At 41.3% G+C, this 12,224-nt stretch overlaps 2 protein-coding genes across 9 annotated transcripts in view; one reads left to right on the top strand and one right to left on the bottom strand.

The window, feature by feature from the left end:
- Positions 1-7,385, top strand: part of PRKG2 (protein kinase cGMP-dependent 2) — a 30,812-nt gene extending 23,427 nt beyond the window's left edge. For 2 of the 8 annotated variants that reach the window (XM_065689538.1, XM_065689589.1), the window contains 8 exons: positions 517-653; positions 814-903; positions 1,155-1,296; positions 1,985-2,148; positions 2,828-2,950; positions 3,862-3,924; positions 4,726-4,792; positions 5,637-7,385. In XM_065689538.1, coding sequence (XP_065545610.1) covers positions 517-653; positions 814-903; positions 1,155-1,296; positions 1,985-2,148; positions 2,828-2,950; positions 3,862-3,924; positions 4,726-4,792; positions 5,637-5,732 — 882 coding nt within the window. In that variant the 3' untranslated portion in view covers positions 5,733-7,385. Of the gene's footprint in view, positions 1-516; positions 654-813; positions 904-1,154; positions 1,297-1,984; positions 2,149-2,827; positions 2,951-3,861; positions 3,925-4,725; positions 4,793-5,636 lie in introns of those variants that run through there. The other 6 variants (XM_065689541.1, XM_065689549.1, XM_065689557.1 and 3 more) reach the window with 6 other exon arrangements.
- A 4,555-nt stretch (positions 7,386-11,940) lies between these two features.
- HNRNPD (heterogeneous nuclear ribonucleoprotein D) overlaps positions 11,941-12,224 on the bottom strand; it is a 10,137-nt gene continuing 9,853 nt past the window's right edge. The window contains exon 8 of the mRNA XM_065689518.1: positions 11,941-12,224. This exon is cut by the window's right edge and continues 36 nt beyond it. The gene's annotated coding sequence lies outside the window, so the exon portion shown is untranslated.

Genomic DNA, 12,224 nt, shown 5'->3' with positions numbered 1-12,224 from the left:
CTGAATGGGAAGCTAAGGCTTGAATTCTCAGCCAGTTGAAGAACACTGATAGCTGTTTCTTTGGATTCCTGGAAGCCCTGTTTTAACTCCCATCTTTTTATTGCATACTGGAAAATATTTCAGTATAACACAAAATTATTTGTAAACATTCTTCATAAACTGACTCTGCTTTTTGTTCTTTTGTATAATGCTACTGTTTAGAAATCTTAAATTGAAATTAGGAGCTTTAAAATGTAGCACCTATCCAAACTGCTGCTATTTTGTATACATAAAATGACCACAGAGATTACTTCAATTTACAAGTGGCCACTGGGACACTAAAAAGATTTGATGCTTGACTTGACTTAAAATCATATAGAACAGTTCTATAGAAAATCTGGCATTTATCCCTCAATACAGTCATCAATTTCAGCCCTATAATGTGGTGAAAAAGATGGATATCACTGTATCTATTGAGAACAGATCGGTAAAACATCCTTTCTTTGTCTCACATGCACTCATCATTTTTATTCACAGGTTAAAGTGAAAAATGAGAACATGGCTTTTGCTATGAAGCGTATAAAGAAGAAACATGTAGTGGACACCAAACAACAGGAACATATCTATTCTGAGAAGAAAATCCTCGAGCAGATATGTTCTCCCTTCATTGTAAAGTAAGTTGAACATAAGATTCGCATGAAAGCTGGCCCCCAGTTGACCCATGGGGCAGCATTATTAAGAATGAGGGTTGGTATATCTGAATTCTGGAGAACAGACATTGAAGTCTTGTGTTTTATTTTGCTTTTCCTAAATAGCTGCCATTTGTCTTTACAGACTATATCGCACATTCAAAGATAGTAAGTATGTGTACATGCTACTGGAGGCTTGCCTTGGAGGGGAATTGTGGAGCTTGCTGAGAGACAGGTAATGGCAAACGAAGTGGAATTTTGTCCTTTAAAATCACCAGTTAGCTCCATATGTGTACTGAGTAGGTTTTGTATTCAAGGGCTGACAAAAAGACATTTAGTTCAGCTTTCAACTATATGAATGATGTACTGAATGTCAGTGCAAAAAAAAGCTGTTAATGTTCTGGGTGTATGTATGTTATCTCGTTAATGAGTGGGGCCTTTCTGGAAGTTAATGATCTGCAAGGATAGTGATTATTTCTGTTCCAGAGGCAGCTTTGATGAAGCCACTACAAAGTTCTGCTTTGGGTGTGTGACAGAGGCTTTTGACTATCTCCATCACATAGGGATTATCTACAGAGACCTGAAGCCAGAAAATTTAATTTTGGATGCTGAAGGATATATAAAACTGGTAAGATGTAATCCTTTTGTAATGTTATCCTTTTTGTGCCTGTATCCTGTTCCCTTGCAGAGGGATATAAATAGAGAGCATGTAATTATAGTATGAGGATCCTGGAGTTTAATAGCCCTTATACTTCATTGAAAAGAGGGCAGGCTACTCATTGCATGGTAAGAAACAAAGGCATGCAAGCCACAGACAAATGAGATTTGTAGCCTCCAAGAGCTCTTGCCACAGCATAAACAGCAAAATAATTTCTCCCAGCAGCCAATCTTAATGTAAAGGCAGGAACCACATTTCCCAGGTGCAGAATCACCTTCCTGTCCAGCCTTAAGCAGTAATAGGTTCTACCATGGAAAGTGCAAAGAGAATACCCTTCAGAGACCTTGAAATATCCACTCTGAGGACAATGAGCCATTTTCCATGGGCTGTAAATCATGAGTCCTCAAGGAAAGCATAGATTGTTCTATCCAAAAGAAAAATAATTCAGGAAATTACTCATGAGAATAAATGAATCTGTTCTATATCATTCAGCAATCCAGTGGAATTACTTCTTTCTCCTTCACAACACTGTGTAATTGTTTTAGCTGTACACTGGCAATTCTTGAGATCTTTTCAGGAGGTGAGGAAGGAATTAAGACCTAAGGTTTCCCAGTGCAAAACACCTCTGCATTATGCAGCTTATGTTGATTTTGATCAGGTTGATTTTGGATTTGCAAAGAAGATTGGATCAGGGCAGAAAACCTGGACATTTTGTGGAACCCCTGAGTATGTTGCCCCTGAAGTCATTCTGAGTAAGGGCCATGACTTCAGTGTGGATTTTTGGTCCCTTGGGATTCTTGTGTATGAACTCCTTACTGGCAGGTAAGTGCCTCCTATTCCAAGTTTTTACCTCATTTGTTTGTTTTTAGAATTTTTTTCTAATTTATTTATTTTTAAAATAAACAATTTAGGGTTTTTTCCATCAGCAAACAAGAATGACTTGCAAAATACTTCTTATTCCCTCTTATGCATGTTTTCCATCATTTCAGAAACACCACAAAGCGTAGGACATATCCTCAATTCTGGTTTACTCATCCAAAGAAGGAGCCAGACAATGGCTATAAGTGGCGGGTGTATAGTTCCTTTACCTGATGATGATGTTTCCTGTGAGGAACAGCTGACAGCAGACTGTTCTTTTCCCTGTTAGTGGATGATGGGATACAGTGGGGTTGATGAGCTATAAGCAGGGCTCATTCTTTGCCTCCATGCACACTTCCATGTCAACTCTTTTTCACCAGTAGTACAACATGAAGCCTCTCTGAGTTAGGCTGGCAGTCTATCTCACAGGGACACATATAATCATGCATTTTCCCTGGTACCTACAGGCAGCTTCTCAGCTTCAAACCTTTCTAATATCTTAAACAGACTGAAAGGCTGAAGGTTGTAAAACTAGGGAGGTGGGTTTTTTTCCATGTTCTCAAATATGATGAGAATTGATGAGAAATGGCCACATATGCACTTGCCAGCCATCCCATTTATCAGTGTTGCTTTCTTTTTCTAGCCCACCATTCTCTGGGGCAGATCAAATGATGACATATAATTTGATTCTCAAAGGCATTGAAAAGCTGGATTTTCCTAAGGTAATAACAAGGCGGCCTGAGGATTTGATCCGCAGACTCTGCAGGTAGGAGGTGCACTTTGTGGCAGAGCCTGGGAATAGATAGATGGAATGATCTAAGATCAGGTCTAGAGTGTTAAATTCCTGACAACTTCATTTACAATTGTTCTGATACCTAGCATAGTCTGTTCTGATTATATTCGGTGCACTTGCATGCCTCTGACTGTGTGTCACACCTCATAGTCTGCAGGTGAAGGCTCTCTGCTTTTCTCTGTACCTGTGAATTATTTTTGAAACATATCTTAGGGGAAAATTGTTAAGTCTGGGCTGAGGAAAGAGATAAAGAATTTAACTTTATTATCAAACACTGTGTTTCAAAAATTGCTCCCAAAATGACTTAGGCATGTAACTCCTTCAGAAAGGGTAGGATGCTTCAAAGACTGACTTAAGCCTGCTTGAAAATGTGCAAAAAGGTGATATTTCAAAAGGGACAGCATAAATCAGAAGCATTAGTGTATAGCAGCATGCATAACCTGTGGCTGGCAGTACTGCTGACTTTGAAGCCCCAGCTTCAGTGGAATTTCATCCATGGCACGAGAAACAGTATACACTGTGGTTATGCAGCAGGATTGAAAGGATCTTTGTAACTGCCAGTTTTGGTCTGCATCCTTTGTAACTCATGACCAGACCTACTGGCCAAGAAAAAGGAGTTGTGCAATTAAAATTCACCCAGTTGATTTCCCACTGTGCTGCTCACAGCGTAGTGACACCACTTTGACTTCCTGGAAGGTTTCTCCATCCCCAAAAGAAAGGAGCGCTGAGCAACACCTCATTATGTTTCCTCATAAGACCACATGTTGTGTGCAAGCTTCATCCCTGTGTAACTTAAATGCAAGCAGTTAGGACCTATAAATGCTCTTTAAAAAAAAAGTAAAGGAGAATATTTTAAAAAATAATAATCCTTATTCTTTTTTAAGGCAAAACCCTACCGAAAGGTTAGGCAACCTGAGGAATGGAATTAATGACATTAAGAAGCATAGGTGAGTGAAAGAGGCTGCCAAGAAAATTTGGGGTTTAATTTGTCCAGTGAACCCATAAAGCTCCAGGCACTTCCAGGCAGATTGCGTCGGAGCGACCTCTGTTGCTACTGAGTGTCTGTTACTAAGGCAGGCAACAATATAAATATAAATCCTCAGCATGATTATCTGAAACATCTTGTTATTTACTGGTTTTGTTGCGGGTTGTCCATGTAGGAGTTTAACTCAGTTATCAGAGAAATTGATGCCAGTTCAGCATCTTTCAGACCTCCTAACCAATAAATAGTTGCTTTTGAAGAATGGCAGTTAAGAGCTCTGGAGTAATATTAGGGTTTTGTCTTCTCTTTTCTAATGAAGAAACTCCTCTTTGGATTAAACATTTCCTGCTTTTTATCCAAGTTGTTTCTAAGCCCTGCCATTTGTGCTTGGTAAAAGAAGTGCTTTGACTTTTCTACTTGTCTCCTCTCATACTGTTAAAAGAGGGTGGTAATCCAAAGGGGTGCTTATCTTTGCATGGCTGTGCTTATGGGTATATTAATTTGCCTGTCATTTTGGCACCTCTATACAGAGGAGATGCAATGCATCTGGTGGTCCTGAAGCTCCCCCTGCTACCACTCCCTTGTATGACAATGACAGTGCTTAAGTTTCCTCCTTTCAACAACTGTTATCACATGGACAGAAGTTGTAATGAAAAAAAAAGTGTCTTATAGCCCTTGTTCACATGTTTTTCAGCTGTTAATAGTATAGTGACAGAAAACAATCTTTCTCTCGGTCTCTCCCTGTCTCTCATTTCTTTTTAATCAGGTGGTTGAGTGGTTTTAACTGGGATGGTCTGAAAGTGAGGAAATTAATATCACCTTTAAAAAGAGAGGTATTGGCTTTGACTTTCAATATCATAATGCTTTAACTAACATAAAGGTGCTTCTCTACAAAGAAACAACTGATGGTGACAGCAAAATTTCCCGGAGGTGCATTTGAATTATTATAGCTCAACATTTTTAGTGGAATGAAAGAGAGACAGCAAGTGATACATCACTTAAATTCAATTAAATAATGGAAATATTATTCTGCCTGTGTATTTTGCATAGATTTTCACCATTACTAGAATAAATAGTGTCTGGTCAGAAACAAATACTGAAAAGAACTATTTTCCTCAGTAATGGACACATTATTAAAATGCACTATTCACATTACTGTGCAGAGTGAAAATTCCTGTGTTCTTTTCATATCAAGTTACAGCACATCATTGAATAAGCTGCCTATTTTAAACAGCCCATTTCTCTGTGCCCTAAAATGAAAAAAAGACTGAGGGCAAAGAATTCGAAACTCACTTTGAATACAGTTTGAAGCAAAAAATAATTCCGAGGTCTGCTTTGAGCAGCTACCCCATGAGTGTTGATTTTGCCTTAAACAAATCTGAATCAAAACTGTATGCAGTGTGGCCAGTTTTCTTACTGACTTTATAGGGCTGTGGTCAAAATCTAGGATTTGGTAGTATTTGGGCAGTGGTTTTGTGTAAGGATGCTAATGCCATTATTCTGTTGTACAATTTCATTACTGGTGGTTTAGAATGAGGAATTGCATCCATTGAGAGAAATCATCCATAGCCTTTAATTCTTCCACTGGTAGCAATAAAAATAATGCATAATCAATGGGAAGTATTTTCAAAAGTTACTTTCTGAAACAAAGTTCTGTTTGTGTTTTTAATGTCCTAGTTGTCTGGACCAACTGATTGCAGCTACTTTGACAGCTATCCACCTGAAGAAGGAACCCCTCCAGATGAACTTTCAGGCTGGGACAAGGATTTCTGATGTTTTCTTCTTCCAGGGTATTTATAGAGACTCATAGGCATCAGTTTTAAACCTGCTCTCTTGTTTCTTGCTTAAAATGCAATTACTTAAGGTTTGTGACAACCAAATATTCCTTGAAGGATATAAAACAGTACAGCAGAACTTGCTTGGGTAGTGTACCAAAATCCTTGTGCATCTCTTTGTAACAAGGGCATGCATTCAATACGCAGTTGTAACCTGAAGGTTTTTTGATACGCAGTGTCTCTGTGAACATTTTCAGACACTATGGATCAGAGGTATGGTTTTGCCATTGGAAATATCACTAGCTAATATTTTGATATTAACAAGGTTACCATATGTCTTTATTTTGAATGGAGAGGATGAGTATTGGAAGCAGATAACCTGTGGCAATTGTCAGCAGCTGACAGGCATGTATATTTTACTGTATCTTACATCTGCTGTGTGTTTCACTTTTTTCCCATAATGGCCAGTAGTGCATTGATCCAGAAGCATGTAGAAAAGAGACTTCTACTGCAAGGTTGATTTGGTCTGATGCTGCAGCTTAAAGGGTGCAACTGTGGAAGCTGCCTCTCAGTCTAGTTTTGCACGAGGTTGAATGTATGAGTAAGGTTAAATGCAGAGACTATAAGAAACAAGTTGTATATATATGACAGAAGTTTCCTGGAGAAGCAGACTGTAGTATGCTTTTCCCTCACTGCTTCAAAAAGCCATGTCCATTTCTTATGACTTAACCAAGCTGCGTGATGGAGGAACTGCCATACAGGTTCCATGGTTTGTTCATTGGTTACAGTTAGCTTTTACTGCTGGGTGGCCATTGCTTTGACAGCAAATCAGTTTAAGTATTTTATATAACATTCAGTCCAAATAAAGCCAGTGGAATAGTCTCAATTTAATTCAATGAAGGTCAGATTTAGCCCTGTTTTATTTCCCTGGCTGGTTGTAAACTGCTGCGGAAACTTGCAGCCAGCAAAACTTGTGCAAAATGGTCGTCAGCATACAGGGTCAGACAGCAAGGAGCAGAGGCTGTAAGCTGGGACTGAAGGTCCTTTAAACACTTGCAGCTAACTGTGTTTAGCAATACCAAGCTCTTGTCAGGATTTAGACATGCACTAGACATGAGGTATGTGTGTTTCTCTGTGTCTGTCTCTCATAAATATTTTCATCAGCGTGAAAATAATATTGTGTCAGTTTTATAAAAAGCCTTTACATGTATTTTTCCGTTGAATTTATTAGGTAGCTTTCTTCTACATAAAACAGCTGTGTGTATACATGTATTTCTTTTTTAAGTGAAGAAGTGGCCGTATGATCAGTTCAATGCAGTTAGCATCAAGCCTGTGCAGCTCTAGGGTGTGTTTTCTTTATAAAACTTGTTTAATTTGCGGTGTGTACAGAAAAAAAACAGAAGCTTACAGTGCAAAGGGCAGGACATCATTAATTTTTTAGTCTTGTTCCATACTGCAGTCTGGATTCTTAGCCCTGAATTATACTTCTTGTCCATATGATTCTGAAGAGACTGAGGCAGAAGAGATTACTCTGGAGAGAGGACCACTGATGTGATTTCCTGCAGCATGTACCACATTATGTTTTCCCAGTGGATGTTGAGAAAATTAATGTATAAGAAGCTACAATAAATGAGGTTGGGTTTTGTATTTATGCAGAGTTCCCATGTGCTTTTGATTCATTTTATTTCTGGCATGTATGCAGTTGACTGAGTTGAAGTATTCCAGAGACAGAAATAGAGGTGGATGCAGCTGCTACAGGATACATATTCTGTGACCTAACCTAAACTGTCTTTAACAGACAGATGTAGTTCAGATTTCAGCTTGGCACCAGTGGAATTACACTGCTGTAAAACAAGGACAAATAAGCAATTCAGGCTCAAGTAGTTTCACAGTACTGATTATGGAGAATTGAATGGACAGTTATGATGATGATGATCAGATTATACTTATTGCTGCTTTTTCTAATTTAAGATCAGTGAAAAACAGATTTTGACATTAAGGTTTTGGGTATATTGTGGCTATGTTAGTAACTGAGTTCTGTCCTTGGAGTGCTTATCTGTGTTTTGCCTTTCTGTCTCACCAGCTTTGCTTTTATTGTGTGGCTGCCTCAGAAACTGAGCTATAGCTGCTCTTTCAGGCCTTGAGAAGGGTGATAAGGGGGTTTGAGCACCTCCCATATGAAGATAGGCTGAGAAAGTTGGGGCTGTTCAGCCTGGAGAAGAGAAGGCTGCGTGGAGACCTCATAGCAGCCTTCCAGTACCTGAAGGGGGCCTATAGGAGTGCTGGGGAGGGACTCTTCATTAGGGACTGTAGTGACAGGACAAGGGGTAATGGGTTCAAACATAAACAGGGGAAGTTCAGGTTAGATATAAGGAAGAATTCTTGCTCTTTACTGTGAGGGTGGTGAGGCACTGGAATGAGCTGCCCAAGGAAGTTGTGAATGCTCCATCCCTGGCAGTGTTCAAAGCCAGGTTGGACAGAGCCTTGGGTAACATGGTCTAGAGTGAGGTTGGAACTAGATGGTCTTAAGGTCCTTTCCAACCCTAACCACTCTATTATTCTATGAATGCATCATCTGTTAATAGATAGGGGAAGAAGTAACCTCAGTGCCCCAGATGTTTGAGTTCACACATAAAGGGGTGCAGGGTGGATGTTAGTGTAAGCCGGCAAGATTTTTGCACTGAATGAGAGCAAACAGCTGTCCTGACATTTAGAGAATCTCTGTGATTTCAGGCAGGATTCAATAGGTCTCACTTGCAATGAAAAAGCATCTGAGATCCCTTTCTCCTCCCACTACTCAACAAGCGATCTCTGAACGGACAACAGCTTTCCCCTGCTGTGGTCCCCAAGGACCTTGCAGTGTAGTAAGAATTTTTATCTTCGAGATTTCAGAGATCTAAGCTCCCTGGTGACTGTTGGAGTAACTCCAGGGAGCTTTGGGTTTAGACACCTTTGACAGCTTGGCTTCCTCAAGATTATGTAGCAAGTGTGGGAGCTAAAGCCAGCCTTCTCAACTGTAGCACAGGACACTGCCCTAAATTCATCCTCCTTCCCATTTTTTGCAAGGCAGCACGAGACTGGTGCTGTGTATCTTTTGAGTTCCTTGTGCTTGAATGTTGTGTTTTGTTTCCTGGTATGGATTTGAGCATTTCTGATTAACTTCTTAACCTAGAGCTGAACAAGCAGGAGAACATCAAGAGATAACACAGGCACGCACACCTGAATATGCCTGTTAGGGAAAAAACTGCTTCCTAGTTTCATTTCTCCCCACTGAAATGGCTGCATGTCCATGCTCAGAAAAATGGTTCCTATGGAAGCAGTGTGTAAGATCTGTTGAGGTGAAAGGCAAGGAAAATGCATTTGCATCACATTATGATTAAAATATTTTGCGTGTGATGCAGTTTTAGGGAGAACCCAAACTGTTTCACATCAAACTGCAGCTCAGGACCAGCAGGACTATTTCAGCCTATGTCGACTAGAAACAAAGCTTAAGCAAGGTAAAACCCTTTCTTAATCTGTGTCTGATACTAGGCCGACTGTGCTCAGTTCCCCACCCTTCAACACAGAAATGCAGTTACCTTTACAGCTCTACTCTGAGCTCTACTAATCATGAATCAGCACTGTGAAGAGCAAACCTTCAATGTGCACATAGCTTGCAGATGCTTTCATTCAGATAGACGTAAGGCATTTTAAATATTACTTTGCAGTAAAACAGCCTATAAATCTTGCTCCTAATATTTCTGCCGCAGAGACAGAATGACAGTTTAAATGCATGTCTGCTATCTGGAAAGATTAAAAGGCATAGACTCAAGCTGAGTTGCAGCAGCTAGCTCACAACTTACCGTCTTGCATCTACTGCTACTTCAACAGGTAGATGATCAACAAGTTCCAAATGTAATTAAAATGCAGGGTGTACTTATAGATTATCTCTGTTATTTCCATGTCATCACATGCTGCTGCAACCTTTCATATAGCCGTATAATAGTTAGGGTTGGAAAGGACCTCAAGATCATGAAGTTCCAACCCACCTGCCATGGGCAGGGACACCTCACACTAAACCATCCCACACAAGGTTCTGGCCAACCTGGCCTTGAATGCCGCCAGGGATGGAGCACTCACAACTTCCTTGGGCAACCCATTCCACTGCCTCACCACCCTTACAGGAAAGAATTTCTTCCTTATATCCAATCTAAACTTCCCCTGTTTAAGTTTTAACCCGTTACCCCTTGTCCTGTCACTACAGTCCCTAATGAAGAGTCCCTCCCCAGCATCCCTATAGGCCCCCTTCAGGTACTGGAAGGCTGCTATGAGGTCCCCACACAGCCTTCTCTTCTCCAGGCTGAACAGCCCCAACTTCCTCAACCTATCTTCATACGGGAGGTGCTCCAGTCCCCTGATCATCCTCGTGGCCCTCCTCTGGACTTGTTCCAGCAGTTCCATGTCCTTTTTATGTTGAGGACACCAGAACTGCACACAATACTCCAGGTGAGGTCTCACAAGAGCAGAGTAGCGGGGCAGGATCACCTCTTTCGACCTGCTGGTCATGCTCCTTTTGATGCAGCCCAGGATACGGTTGGCTTTCTGGGCTGTGAGCGCACACTGAAGCAGGCTCATGTTCATTTTCTCATCGACCAGCACCCCCAAGTCCTTCTCCGCAGGGCTGCTCTGAATCTCTTCTTTGCCCAATCTGTAGCTGTGCCTGGGATTGCTCCGACCCAGGTGTAGGACCTTGCACTTGTCATGGTTGAACTTCATAAGGTTGGCATCAGCCCACCTCACAAGCGTGTCAAGGTCCCTCTGGATGGCATCCCTTCCCTCCAGCGTATCAACCGGACCACACAGCTTGGTGTCATCGGCAAACTTGCTGAGGGCACACTCAATCCCACTGTCCATGTCAGCGATGAAGATGTTGAACAAGACCGGTCCCAACACCAATCCCTGAGGGACACCACTTGTTACCGGTCTCCAGCCGGACATCCAGCCATTGACCACAACTCTGCGTGCGGCCATCCATCCAGTTCTTTATCCACCGAGTGGTCCATCCATCAAGTTGATATCTCTCCAATTTAGAGAGAAGGATGTCGTGTGGGACAGTGTCAAACGCTTTGCACAAGTCCAGGTAGATGACATCAACTGCTTTACCCTTATCCATCAATTCTGTAGCCCTATCATAGAAGGCCACCAAATTGGTCAGGCAGGATTTCCCCTTAGTGAAGCCATGCTGGCTGTCACCAAGCACCTTGTTGTTTTTCATGTGCCTTAGCATGCCATCCAGGAGAATGTGCTCCAAGATTTTGCCAGGCACAGAGGTGAGACTGACTGGCCTGTAATTCCGTGGGTCATCTGTTTTCCCCTTCTTGAAAATGGGAGTTATATTTCGCTTTTTCCAGTCGTCGGGAACTTCACCTGACTGCCACGATTTTTCAAATATGATGGACAGTGGCTTAGCAACTCCCTTCGCCAGCTCCTTCAGGACCCGCAGGTGGATTTCGTAAAAGACTATGACAACTGCTCTACAGTAGACAAAATATTTTCTGAATCAGAATAGCCCAAGATAACGGAAAATTGGTCCTTGACTTTTGCGTGTACCGTTATCCCCAGAGTCACCCAAGCCCATGCAGTTCCTCAGTCACTAATGTTCAGAGCGTTATTACATGTTTTGATACAGAGCTAAGTATCAGACTTGTTCTGTGCAGTGCCCAACACCACCTTACAAAACTCAGAGGCAAGATTACCCATTAACAGTTTTCAGTAATTTGTTATTAAAAGCACATGAAATAGCAGCCATACCTTGATCCAGACTGCAGCTTGTAAAATACTCACTTGTTGCAGACAACCTCCCTCCTCTTAAGTAACACATCCAACTCAGCGCTTGCAAGCTATTGCCCAGGGAAGGTCAAATTCATTGATTCCAGTCCTCTGTCCCTTTCCCCTCTTCCTGCAGGAAGCCAGGCTACTATTAAGCATTCCTTGAAGTTCCCTGTTGTTTCTATGCTATACTTTAAAAATTATTCCACCTTTGCTCTGTAAAGCATTTTGCAAGACAAGAACTGTTTTAGGACAGCAAGTCCCCTTTGCAATCTAGTATTACCTAACTACTGCCACTCCTTCAGTGACACAATATCCACTGCAAACCAGAAACTGCTCTTCTGATTCAGAACTTGAACATGTGTCCCTGGTCTTGCAACAATGACAGTCAACACACATTTATACAAAAAGATTTATTAAAAAACCAGTAAGACACTACTACATCAGGACAATGTCACACTGGGCTTCTGAACACAAGACTTGCGCTACGATACTGAGGAAGGGGCATAAAACAAATTGACTCTTAAGCATAGCAATTAAGAAATAAGACCGTGAAAGCAACTTTTTGTCTTAAAAGAAAACTCAGTTAAACTTCAGAGGGACCCAACGTCCTACTTCGAATTGATGGACTTGATACAAAAATTAGTTTGAACTGCTATTAGCAGGCAGCATGTGCCACCTC

The sequence above is a fragment of the Lathamus discolor genome, chromosome 1 (assembly GCF_037157495.1).
Source record: "Lathamus discolor isolate bLatDis1 chromosome 1, bLatDis1.hap1, whole genome shotgun sequence".
Lineage (NCBI taxonomy): Eukaryota > Metazoa > Chordata > Aves > Psittaciformes > Psittacidae > Lathamus > Lathamus discolor.
This window is presented reverse-complemented; position numbering and strand designations above follow the sequence as displayed.